General features: G+C 36.9%; 1 protein-coding gene across 1 annotated transcript in view; it reads left to right on the forward strand.

Moving 5' to 3' along the window:
• CEP162 (centrosomal protein 162kDa) overlaps nt 1-13,711 on the forward strand; it is a 48,010-nt gene that overhangs the window by 11,785 nt on the left and 22,514 nt on the right. The window contains exons 5-14 of the mRNA XM_010291959.1: nt 3,239-3,391; nt 3,657-3,843; nt 4,816-4,865; nt 7,083-7,198; nt 8,153-8,183; nt 8,568-8,690; nt 9,360-9,551; nt 9,719-9,800; nt 10,695-10,959; nt 12,693-12,960. Of these exons, the coding sequence (XP_010290261.1) occupies nt 3,239-3,391; nt 3,657-3,843; nt 4,816-4,865; nt 7,083-7,198; nt 8,153-8,183; nt 8,568-8,690; nt 9,360-9,551; nt 9,719-9,800; nt 10,695-10,959; nt 12,693-12,960 (1,467 nt within the window). The remainder of the gene's footprint in view (nt 1-3,238; nt 3,392-3,656; nt 3,844-4,815; nt 4,866-7,082; nt 7,199-8,152; nt 8,184-8,567; nt 8,691-9,359; nt 9,552-9,718; nt 9,801-10,694; nt 10,960-12,692; nt 12,961-13,711) is intronic.

Below are 13,711 nucleotides of genomic sequence, written 5' to 3' on the forward strand. Positions count from 1 at the left end.
TAGTACAAAACTTCTTTTATTGTTGTAGTTTTACTAGTTTTCTTTGTTTTCAGGTAATATATGTAGCTCCCAGAACAGTGTATTTGAATGCAAGATATATGTGGAGAAAGAAGGAATTTGTCCCTCTTAAAAATAAAAAAAGAGGGTAAAAAAAGAGTTTTATTCTCAGAAGTTATGAGTATTAACTTTAATTTTTAGTTATAGCTAGAAAATTATAGATAATTCAATCTACAAGAAACTGAACTGCATTACTTCTTCAGAAGTGTAAATTTGAATTCTCACATCTTATTTTTCTCTCTATTCCTTGTCCATTATGTATAAAAACTTACAAATATTTATGTACATGTAAAAGTAGTTCCTCCTAAACCTTCTTCCAGTGCATCTCGCAGCAAGGCTTTGTCTAAATTCAAAATGCTGGAAAAATTTCATAAGGACAAGAAAAATTTGTACTTAAACAAAGAAGAAGGAAGCCTCACTTCTGACAGTCCAGACAATTCTGAGGGTAACAAATTTACTGTATTTTATATGATATTAAGAAGGTAAAATGGCTCAATTCTGACAGTTGTGGTCAGATTAAGGAGAAAAGTTTAATTTTTCAATAGATGTTTGTCTGTAGCTTTGAGTCCTTTGTGTTTGTTCTTAAACTTTTCTCTGCAAGTGTGTTGGTTAGAAATACTTTTCTAAGCGAAACTCAGGTTTATTATTTCATTAATTTTATTCTAATTAAGTTGCAGGACTTTAAAAAAGAATGCTTTATATCATGAGCCTTACAAAACATTGCATGTGAAGATATGGATAGTGAAATCTTTGGAGTTCGAGAAAACTGCTGCTTCAAGAAGTTTTTATGAAAAGTAACAAATACCCCCAAAAATCACTCTCGCAAGTCCCACAGAAATCAGTAGGACTGTTCAAACAGCCAAAAAACATGCCGAAAAGAGACTTTGAAATCTATCCAAATTGATATTATTTCCAAGTTTGATAGATTTCTCAGAGTTTAGATTGTGTAGGATGAGTAAAAAAAACATTTTTGCCTTCGTTAGCAGTGGGAGTATCCCCTGTAATCTGGGGGGGGTGGGGGTATGTGTGTGTGTGGGGGGGGTGTCCAGGAATTGGGAGTGGCTGAGTTGCAAAACTCAATGGCTGCAAAACAGTATTTGATTTTCAGATTATTATGGGAGGTGCTTTTTTAAAAAAGCTCTGGTCTGGTTTGAACTGGCAAAATACTTAAAAAATATTAGGTAGCTTAAATCCCATAAAGCCTTCAAGATCAATGTCTGTTCAGAAAGTTCATTGAGTTTGAGGTAATCTAAGTAAAACAACTCAGGAAAATGTTTTTCTCTGAAATTTTTTTTTTGTTAAACGTTCTGATTGTCTTTTTACCAAAGTGTATTCCCATCTCCTTTCTTGTAAAACTTACATAGGATGGCAGTGACAGTTGATCTTTGATTCTGTTAACATATTCTCATTGAAAAATAGAGTGTTGGAGGTCTGGTGAGATTATGGCTAATCTAAAACTCTGCAAAATAACTTGTGACTCAGCTGCAAACAGACTGCTGTTTGCTGTCTTGATAACTAGAATAGAGTACCATCTAGGTAAATTACTTTAAATTACTGCACTTAGCTACCAGACAAATTGACTATTCATGTTTTTTCACTTCTGTTCAGCACTGAGCTTTCAATTGTATACTTTTCAATATCATAGCAAAATTTATTTAGCCATTAATGTATACATGTGGAGCTTGACCTTAAATCAATGTCTCTGCCATTTATTTGTAGTATGCAAGGAAAGTCAGTCAGAGCTCTGTATCAGGAAGGAGCTGAAGTTAGATACAGGAATATGGAAATAATTTCCAATAAGTAGAATCTTATGCACTTAGCCTCCTGATAAAACTTGGCATTGCAAGTCAAGAAAAAAAAAAAACTTTCTACTTCTTAACAGGAGGCTCTTATAATCAGAATGTACATGCTAAGGGCTGCCCAGTAGGGAAGCAAAAGGTGTTCAGACTCTTCCTTCCCCACCTCACCCTGGGTACATTTTTAGTACCAAGGGGAGCGGTACCTCCGTTGTCATGATACAGGCAAATGTGGCATTTCTTTAAAGGAACTTAGTTGCACCTGTATAGAGGACAGATTAACAGCCCAGAGTTGGTTGAAGTGCTTGATCAGCACATGGAAGACTGGTTTAATGTTCTTATCTGAAGGGTTATTGATGTACGTATCTCCCGCAGTCCGCTGCCAGCAGGAAATGAGCAGTTGTCAATGTCTTCACCCCTCCTGGTATGTTCAGTACAAAGACATAGCAACAGTCTAAACATCATTTGGCCAGACAGAACAAAAAATTCCGAGTTTATTTCACCAACTGGAGATTCATGTTGGAAAAGACGGACATGGTTTCTGTTCCCTTCTGTGAGAACTGTTAATTCATTTCATATGTCATTGGATAAAATGCATAAGCAGCTTTTCTCATAGCCCTTCTCCTAAGAGAACCTCTGAAAAATCCAAATCTAAACGTGTTTTAGACGCAGGCAGAAGAGACTTGGTACTGCTTATTTAAATAGCAATTTGCCGCAATAGTTGGCTTTTCGTTTTCTCTAAGGAAGTAGATAAGGCAGTGTTCCGTCTGAGAGTAGAATTCACACTTAAAGTTGGTAAGGTGATGTTGAAGCCTCACAACAATAAAATTACAGTGAGGAGAGCAACTGCATGTTGTAGTTGCGTAAACATACACAATTGAAGAACAGGGTGTTCATCACTGACCTTTAAGTAACTTTGGTTACTATCTTTTTCCTTAAAGTATTCAGTTTGCAACAAATGAAAAGGAGCTGCTGGACCAATTCTCAAAATTCTGTGGGTAGTAGATCAAACAAAATTTAAGGCTTTTGATAAAGAAATGTTCATTTCTATACAGGCTTTGTGTATGTGATTGTCCTCCATAAGTAACATTACAGTAAGTGAATTTTTACAGTTGTATTTGCCCCATGCTGAACTATAGATTTGTGTGCAAATATGAAGGCTGTGAAGAAAATGTATATAATAGACGAATTAACTGTGTTTTAATAAGATTTATGTATTTCATAATAGAAACTGAACATAGATGATTGTGATTTATGAGACTCTGTATCTTTGCAGTTGCAACATGAGCTTAAAATTGATAGTTCTGGAAGATGACTAAAAGACTGAAGTGTCACACAAACAGGTTTTAGATGAGATACAAGAATATTGCAACCTTTTTTCCTAGGAATGCTTGGAGCCAATGGAAGCTGTGTCAAGCTACAGAACACTTCACAGCCTATGGGGGAAAGTGATGAGAACAAGCATGCGGAAAAGATACAGCTTCAGAAAAGTAATGGAGTTGCTGTATCCTTAAGTAGAGACAGCCTGGAGACAAATGGTGAGAACTGAGAGCACAGCCATTTCATTAAGTGAGCTAGATCTAAATAAATATTACAAACAGTTTCCCTTAATTCATTGCAAGTTGGGATTCTTCACTTCTGTCAGCTGCATCTAGTGAGCTGAAGACTCCTGATACTAGCTTGTGATTATTTGAGACTGTTAATATTTTATGAGTCTGTCTATAATTGTTCTTAACTGTTATGACTATTCTATGTGGACATATAGCACAGACAAAATTAGTTTATTCTTTGTTTCAAATTTAGCTTCAGGTTTAGCTTCTGGGCCTAATCAAAGTATCGTGGGAGTTGGATTGGATACTTTGGAAGAACAAAAAGAAAAAGAGATCTTCTTTGCAAAACTTGAACAAGAAGCTTCCTCTACTATCGATTATTCAAGATTAAATAAAGAGCTGGATTCCAATGATTCTGTGTTGCTAGCGCCATTTGTACGGTAATTTAGAGGGAACAAAAGTTGTGGACTGTGTTAGTGGGCACATGTGACTTGGGTACCTGAATACCATGGCCACTGAGATTTTTGTGGGGCAAGATCCTGTATGATTTCAGTCAGTTTTTTGGTTGGTTGGTTTGGGGTCCTTTGGAAAATAAGGACAGAAGTGAGCTTAATAACTAAAAGAAAGGAGTAAGGTGAGAGCATGACTTGGTGATGAGTGGATGTAGCTACACTGTCTTGCACATAACTTAGTAGTCACAAGTCAATTTAACATTCTTAATTGCAAGGTTTAACTAAATGAAAAGTTAACAACTGATAATAATAAGGAAGCAGATCAGGAAAGATTCTGTGTCCCCTTAGACATGATGAATCTAAAGGAAAGATACAAAATCTTCATAGACTAAGGCGATCCATTTATAACCAGTAACATGGAAATAAGTTCAAACATGTGAAAGAAATGGATGAAGGGGCAGTTGGGCTGCCTTTGCTAAAAATGCTGAGTGCAAAGAAAATTCTAATGAAAACAGTTGGAGGGTCAGCGTTCTGGAGAGTTTTAGGTAGGGACAAAACTTGAACTTCACTGGAAAATGGGAAAGGAAGGAGACTTGGGTTTTAGTTTTGTATTTTTTTTCCTTGTTAATGCAGAATTAAAAGGTCAGAACAGGAGGTAAACCTGATGATAAAAATTTATTTGAAAAGCTAAGGTAGATGTTGGAGGGAATGCAGAAAGGGAGTGATTTTAAGAGTTAGACTGAGAATTTTAACTATGGACAGTTGTAAAAATCTTAAAATATTTATTTTAGTAATTCCTAACGTTTATCCACTTTTCTCTTACCTATGATTTGATATGGTAGACAAATTCCGGGTTTTAATTTTATTGCTAATTGTAAGAAGTATCAAAGTTTGGAGTTAGAAAAAGATGTATTTATTTGCTTTCCAAGAATAGTGAAAAATTTTAATTTTGTTTCTCAGAAATGAAAAAACTGAAAAAGAAGAGGAATCTGCACGTGAAGAGAAATCTGGTAGTACTATCTTTCAAAATTGTTCATTTGAAAATCGTTACTTTTTTTTTTTCTTACTGTGTGTACACTAAGAATTGTGAGAACCTCATTAAACAGAACAACAGAAATGAAAGCTGTGGATTAGAGCTTCAGTTCAAATACAAAATCTTCAAACAGGTTCACAGCAGGGTGTCAGAGGATAGGGTAGTATCTTCATGTTTGTAGTGGGATGCAATTTAAAGGTTTGGAAAGAGGAAGTTGCACTATAGTCTCGTAGCTTGTTCTATACTCTGTGTTGCCTTTGGAGCTAGTCCGAAAACTTGACTTTTCTCAAGGTTTCAGTTTCACAAGACAGTCCAACATCTTCACTGAACTTTTTTTTGTTCTGAGTAATATGTAAACCAATTGACTTCTGTTCCCATATCACCCTGACCATTGCGGGTAAAGCTTTTATTTATCTGAAAGCTGATGTCATTTTCATAGTAATGATTTGATCTGTAGTTCTCACATTGGCCTTTTAGTCTGCCTTTGCATTATGACTGTGCAGCTGGTGTTCAGAGAGAGTGTTTCAGGGGCTTGGTTTTGGTTTGTGCTTTTTTTTGTTTTGAAGTAGATTTTTAATCTGTTGTGACTGATGTCTAAAACAAAAACAGCAAAAAATCCCCAAGCAACTGTCAATCAAATACAGAAGAAAAAGTGACCCCAATGTTGAAAGACATCTTAATGTTTGAGTTACAGATGACAGTTAAGACACTGAAGTATTTTTGTACTGTCTTTTTGTGCCTCAGTTTGATCTCTAATCTGCAGTATTGGTCTTTTCTGATCTTTCTGCCAAATTTCCATGCTATACTCCTTCCATCTTGCATATTTGTTTTTCGCTTGTCATCTCTTTTTATTTCACTCTTCTCTGCTAACATAGGATAAAGAGTGTATTCCTGTAATTTAATCAACAGATTATATTCTCAAATTTATATATTCAGCTGAACTTTTGAGTGGTCCTCTTGTCAAGCTTGAATTTCCCAAACATTTTCCCAAAATTTGGGAAACTCCCAAAATTTCCCGTAAGAGGCTGTATTTGTAAATCTTACAAAAACCTTAATCTCAGGAAATCTTTTCTCCTTGAAAACTTGATTTACTCTGTAGACTGCAACAGTTCATGATACTTGTAGCAGAAATGCTACAACAATTTTTGTAGCCTTTTTCCTAACAAAACGGTTGAAATTACTTGATTGTTATGGTCAGTTTTATGAAATAGACACTTGCAATTTTTAGGAAGACAGTTTCTGTGGAATACCCAAAATGACCAATCTGTGTGTTGTGTGTGGCTTGGTTTAGTCTTTGCCAAATTGCTGTTTCATGAAGTAGCAAAGAATATTGTGGACAATATGTGTGCAGGCATAGTGTAAACACTCTCGATGTCGTAAGTCAGTGTGAGAAAGCTATTTGTAGCTGATGAGACTTCTCACAGTCCAAAAACCAAAGAAAATGCTTGAAATAGTGACTTTTCATAGCATAGTTTCCACATGAGGGTTAGATTGTGTGTCAGTTGGGTTATTCCTGTGTTTTGTCACCAGTATGTTATAAACCAGTGTTTTGCAATGCTTCTAGATTTAAGAGTTGCAGATAGTGCAGACACTGAAGCCTCTGACCACAGGAGCTGAGTGGGGGAGATATAGGAACAGGGAATCAGAACTTATGGAAGGATCTAGGTAACTGAAGGAAAAGCATTTGGCTTGCTTGTAAAATTCTTTCTCTGACACGCTTGTGTTTTTAAATAATGCTAACTCCTGAGAGTGATCGTTTGGCCACCAAAGAATGTCAGAGGGTGCAGAAATACAGAATCTGAGCCTAAAACCTCCTGGAGCTGTCAAGGTGGATGTAGAGAGTACTTGGTCTACTAGTGGGGGAATTGCATCAATGTCACCCCAGAGACAGAGTGATTGAACAAAAGGGGTCAATTCAAGTAGACCTTGAGGAGAGAGAGGTAAAATATATCTGGTCATAAGACAAACTTAATTTTAATTTAGAGATACCATGTGTGACTTTTACTATAGGTTTTTGTACCACACCCAGTCTCAAAGCCTTTCTGGTGCCTTTCTTTCTGTTGCCTTTGTGAAAGCAGTAATAGTGGCAGTAGCTGTTCTTAGACAAGAGATTGGGCAAATGGAAATAGCTTTTCCCTTACTGCTTTATCTTTCCTAAACATTCTATTTTATTTTAATTTAATTTACTCTTCAGGCAGCTACAGTGAAGATTTTGAAGAAGAAACGGATACTAATCCTGCCTTTAAAATTGAGGGAAGTGAGATGAATCAAAACATCATGTCAGGAGTTGATTTAAGTCCTCAAGAACAGGTATAACTTATCAAATATTTATATTTAGTGTATAACTGTAAATACAGTAAACCCTTATATAATATGTACTGTCTGAAAGAAAGGAACATAGCTGTCGAGGGACGATATTGTTCTATTAAGGATATAAGATTTCCTGTGATATATCACTGAAAGGATTAAGTTCTTCACAGGTTGCCTGCTTATTCCTCCTTTGAGTTAAGAGCTGTGAATGGTAGTGCAGAAATTATGAGCTCTGGCTGGAGCCTCAGCCACAGGATGGGTAGTGATTTAATCTCTCTCTTGGAGCTCTTAAGGTGATGTTTACACCAGCAAGTGACACAGACTGAGGGAAGTAGATCTGTACAGAAAAGTAGTTTGGACAGAGGACCCAAAAATCTACATTTTATGAGCTTTGCGGGTATCACTGTCAGCTAGGTTAGTCAGGTCTTTTGATGTGGAGCACATGTGGCTGGAGCACATCAGGTGCGTTCCTCAAGCACATATTCTGATTTGTTTTGGTTTTTCTTAGGAAAGGAGTCTATAGCGCACCAAGTTTTCACCTATAATATATAAATTATTTATTGTAATTCTTTTTATGTACGTTTATTAGAGTAGCATTTCTAATAAATATTTTAATAGAATGGAAGTGTAATGTACTTACTGCTATTTTATTTTCTTTTCTCAAATTACAATATAAGAGAACCAGGAAGGTGCAAAAATATTATTTCATTTATGAAGAGCAGAATTTGGTTCCTGGTCACTTGTGAGAGGGTTGTTAAGAGTACAGGGTGTACTTGGCATCCTAAGGAGAGTTTGAGAAGTGCATATTCATGGAGCACTAAATGCTGCTTACTTCTAAGAACTATTCTTAGTTTTTGGACCAACATTTAAAGTTCATACAGATTCCCACCCCCACCCTCACCCCCCCCCACCCGAAATTCAAAAAGTAATATTTTTTAAATTTATTTTTCTTAGGAAGAAGCAACCACAAGCATGCTGGATAAAGGTAAAATAGAAACTTTGACAAGTAGGAAAACACTAAATGTAAATTTTTGAAACTTTCTTACTATTTTGATATTTTTCACTTAATTTTATTGTGTTCTACTGAAAGTCTGTTGGACTGAAATGGTTAAAAAATTAATCTACATGTTAGCACTTCAAAGTGATCATCAGTATAATTTTTTATTTTATTACATCTAGTTAGTACTCAGATTTTGATGCTTGCAGTCAGAGATAATCAGTTTACCATTAATGGCATTAGAATAATCTATATAGCATTTTTGCATGTTTAAAGCATCAAGATAAGCTTTGGTATAGTCTTAATTCCAGTGTAGACAGAGTATAAATAAGCGAATCGTGTTTTCTTTAACATTTATATTCTTGGTTTTAGTTGTATTACTTGATTCACAAGATTCAACTACAGAACTTCAAAAGGCCGCTGAAATGTCAGATGTAGCTTTAGGTGAACATTATCTGCTTCAAGAAGCCAGTGGAATTGAAATGAACGAAGCGGGTAAGGGTTGCTTAAAAAAAAAATCCAACAAAACCGGAAATCTTATTTCAGAACAGATGGCTCTGGTGTCTTCATTTGTTCTTAAGTTCTCAATGAACATGAAGCCCTTTTTACTAAAAGGTTTTTAGTAAAAATCTTGAAAGGAGGAGGAAATAGTTTGGGGAAAAAAGTCATGTTTCTGCTAAAAGGACACCTTTTTACACTTGGTTATTTTTAAGTTGCTTTTGACATTGCAGTTTGATTTAAAGACCATCTCCTTTGATTATTCATCATAGCTAAAATTCTTTGGCAGCATTGAACACAATGATAAGAGAATGTATTTTATAAAACTTTGTACAACAGTGTATGCCACTTATATCCAGAGTATGGCTCTGATGGTATCTGTTAAAATAGTTGTATCACATGTACTGTTAGTTTTAGTACTGAAAAAATATTGGAGGGGAGGCATGCAAACCGTCGATGAGACTATTTAGTGTGTACCGATTAACTTGACAACTGTTTATTTTTATAGTAAGAATGAGGGTGTTTTTAATAAATTTTTTTCATAACTGGAAACACTGTTCTTACCAGATAACAGACCAAGCTAGTAACTGAAACATGGGCTCCAGTGGCATGTTTCCCAAAACAGAAAGCCCTCTAGTGTCTCTTATGAGCCTTCATTTTTCACAGGCACTTCCTATGGACAAACCACCAGTGACATCGAAGCGTTACACCAAGCATATCATCACATTGATCAGTCTTTGGGAGACACTGATGAGCAAAAACTGCATGATTCTGCAGTGGCAGTCTCGGAAGGCTTAGTGCAAGGTGCTTCACAAAATAATGACATCTATTCAAAAAACATGTCAACCACTGAATCGGGTAAATACCTTGAAGGCATGCATGCATTATACAAGCATGTAAAATGGGTGATGTAGTAATATCTTTAATATTCCATTTATGAAACATTTTTAAACTTTGTCCTTATTTATAAATACTTTTTCTAAGTTTGTCTTTTTTAAATTGTTTTATTATTTTGCACAAATTAGATTTACCTACTGTGGAAGAATTGATGAAACCTATTAAAGGACATTCATGTAATACCAGGGGTTTTGATTTGGAGCCTGAAAGGTATTTATTTCAGAATACGTTTTAAGAATTGTAATAACTTGCGTCCATTAATTATTTGTGAAAAACAGCTTACAAAATAACTCATCAGTCTTTTTACCTAATTAAAAATTGAAATTTCATTATGTCTTGCACTGGCATTATGGTTTTTATAATAAATTATAGCATGAATATACAGGGTAAATTGGTTTAGATCAGGAATTCCCAAACTTTGATTGATAAACAGCTATGTTGCCAAGTCATTTGGAGGAGCGTTCCTCACTCTCACAACTATCACAGCTAGGATCTCTGCTTTCCCAGCCCTCTGCTCATCTTCCCCTCTCCCATTCATGGATTTCAGCCTACATCCTATCCTAGCTCTCCAACCTCCACAGTCTTGGAGAAGATGAAATTCTTTTATTCTGCTTACTCTCATGATTCCTACTAGCCTGTGCTCCATACCTCCCTCTGGTTTGCTCCAGCTGTTGCATCTAGAGCAGGAAGCACAGGCCTTGGAACTGTCAGTTCCAAACTGTCATAAGTTTATGCTTAGCAAATGAGTTTTGGGAGCATATTGCATAGCTGCACCCAGCAGAAATTACCATTCATTGTTTTATTAGCATTAATTGCATGCTGTGTAGGTGTTCATCTTGTAGCCCAGTTTGGTACCTCTACAAAAACAGTCACTGCTGGGAAGTGGCTCTTGTTCCACAGCATGGCAGTGAATCTTTAGCCTAGTCTTTTTTGCTGTTATAACTAAATCTGCAAGGTTGTTCTTAAAAGGAGGCTGGTGGCTCTTTCAAATTCAAGCAGTCTTTACTGCTGATACAAAGGAAAAATGGCCTACTTTTTCCAGAGTGATAGAAAAGCAAAGGGCAAAAGTCTTACTATATATGGCTTTATTCCTTTCTCTTGTAGTCCTGTGAAACTGGCAGGCAGCACAGCAAATGAAGTAGTCAGCCATTCGCCCTTTAAAGAGCACCAGAATAATACAGTTCGGGAGACAAACTTATTTGATAAATTTAACAGAGAAGAGAGCATCTTTCTGCAGACAACTGTGAATGATGATAACTTTCAGAGGGTGACTGAGAAAGAAATTCAGACCAATGAAGTACAGCCTGACATACTAAGAGAACAGATAGTACAAGACTCTTCACTTTCACAAGGCAGCAAAACTAAAGAGGTAAGTAATATCAACCAGATTTTTATTATATAGACATACATTTAAGATACATATTTTTTTAGACTGCCTGTCATTTGGATATGCTTTGATGTTTAGAAATTGAGCGACTGTTGCTGGGGGTTTTTTTAAACCTTCATCTTACCATTGCTATTGTTAGACATAACCAAATCCAGTGGACTTTGGGTCCAGCAGGATTCTTCCTGGCCCAGCCCAATATGTGCAAGGCTGCTGCAGTTTCATGTCCCCAGATCAAGCTGTAGCGAGTCCAAGCACATATTCTCATTGCAGGAACATGTATGAACACACACAGGCTCAGAACAGAGAGCTTACCTACAGAGAGGACAGTTAGAAATACAGTTCAATAAGAATATAGGACAGACTTAAATTATCAATGTAGGGCTTAGTCAGACAAGCATGCTGACCAGCAACCTGGTCATGCCACCAGCTTCTTTAATCTTGTTTTCCCTTTATTTACTATGCTCATTCCTACCTGATCCACCTTAATCTTTCCCTTCACCTAATTTTGGTCCTTTCCCTAAACATCTCGTGAGTTTTGCACATTCCCACTGTCCTGGTTTCAGCCAGGATAGAGCTGGTTTTCTTCACAGAAGCTAGTGTGAGACTGTGTTTTGGATTTGGGATGAGAAACTGTTGATAATGTGCTGATGTTTTGGGTTGTTGCTGAGCAGTCAAGGACAGTCCAGCTTCTTGTGCTGGGCTGCCAGCGAGCAGGCTGGGGGTGCACGGGGAGCTGGGAGGGGACACAGCCGGGACAGCTGACCCAGACTGGCCAAAGAGATATTCCCTACCATACGACGTCATGCCCAGTACATAAACTGGAGTTGGCCGGGGGGTGGAAATTGCTGCTCAGGGATGGGCTGTCGATCACGGGGTGGTGAGCAATTGCTGTATTGGGCATCACTTGTTCTTGTACATTCCTGTGTTGGTATTATCATTGTTGTTACCTTCTTTCTTTCTGTCCTATTAAACCGTGTTTATCTCAACCCACGAGTTTTTTTTTCCCAATTCTCTTCCCCGTCCCACTGCGGGAGGGGGAGTGAGCGAGCGGCTGCGTGGTGCTTAGTTGCCGGCTGGGGCTAAACCACGACACTCACAATCCTCTCAAACAATGTATACGCAATCTCAAATCTTCCCCCTCCATCCCCATATTCTCTTCTCCCTCTATCCCCTAAAAGAGCCCCACACCCCTTAGCAATCACCCTTTCTGTCTGCAACGCATTGCAGGGACAGAGGTTGTTTGGCTGACTCATCCTGGTGGGTTTCCCACCAGGGCCAACAGACTAAGCTTTCTCATTTGCTGGTCTCAGGAGTTTTGTGCTCTGTTTTTGATGATAGGTTTAGTAGGGTTCCTTTGCTTGCCACTCTTCCTGTCTTCATGGCTGGGTTTCTGTGTTCGTTGTCATTAACCTTTAGTCACAAGCCACCTGCTTTGGTAAGCTAAAGATCCTGTAATGTATAATGCAACTTCCCAGAACAATTAAACTGAACCAGTATAAAATACTTGAATTACGTATACTTCTGAATTAGTACAGGGTAATAAATTCTGCAATATGACATACTATTCATTTGGTTAAAAATAATGCTCCCTGCCACCCTGACTGTTACAGCTGTGTAATTGTGGTAGCTGGTTCTATGTTCTTTTAGTAGTGAAAGCTACCTTCATGTCACACTAGAGCCTAAAACTTGTTTTAAACAAATGTGCTCTGTCATAGGCTCTTCAGCCTTGTTCCTTGAAGAATGAAAGATCAGAATCAATGACAACTAAACAAATGTTGTACAAGAGTATCAGAAGTCCAGCACCTTCACATAAAAAGAAATCTTCATATGGTCCTCATGGGATCATTAGAAATTCTGGGTATGGGAAATCCACTTCACTCACAAAACAGTCTTTTCCAACTAATGAAAAGAAGGCACCAAAAGAAACTTCCAAAAAGACCAGTGTGAAAGCCAAAAGTCCTGCAGATAAAGCAAGATCTAAAGGTAATTCTATTGTAATAAGACTGAGTTTTAAGAGCCAGGGGGCTTTGCTGTTTATGCTTCATGTTTAAAAAACAAAACAAACCACACAGGAAAAACCCCAAAAAAGCAACCAACCAATTGAAAAAAATTTCAAAATGTTGTAGAAGACATCTAAAACCAAATGCAATTAAGTATTGAAATTTTTTTTTTGTAGCAGCATGAAGTTGCTGGAAGAGAGACCTAAATATAGCTTTGCACTGTAGTCTTGTTTCATTTGCACTCACATACACCACCACTGTTATTCACCAGCAGGACCAAAACAATAGAAAAAGCTGTTGTTCAAAAATAAGTATCTACAAATTACATTTTTCATTACAGTAAATGCAAAGATTTGCTAACACACTAACTTCTGTGTGTGATACCAAATTTTTATTCTCAGTTTCTTTTAATCTTTGCTTTCCTAGAATAAAAAGGAAGCACTAAAAAGAAAGTCCTATTTTCTGTTCATGTCTCTTCTTGTAAGACTAAGGAAAGGATAATACCAATGTCATCCTGTGAAAGCTGGGTTTCAAGTAAAGGACTGAACTTTTTTATTTTTGTGTGAAGCCTGAAGAGTTTCATGAGATAATTCAGCTTAGCATCTTTGCAGATGATATTTGCTGTCTCTGAGGCATGGGAAAATAACTCTGCAGATACCCAAGTTTTAAAGTACTTCTAGCATCTAATGCTTTTAAAAACCCTGCATGTAGTGTTGGGAAAAGCAGTTTAGGAT

The sequence above is a fragment of the Phaethon lepturus genome, unplaced genomic scaffold (genome assembly GCF_000687285.1).
Source record: "Phaethon lepturus isolate BGI_N335 unplaced genomic scaffold, ASM68728v1 scaffold39567, whole genome shotgun sequence".
NCBI lineage: Eukaryota > Metazoa > Chordata > Aves > Phaethontiformes > Phaethontidae > Phaethon > Phaethon lepturus.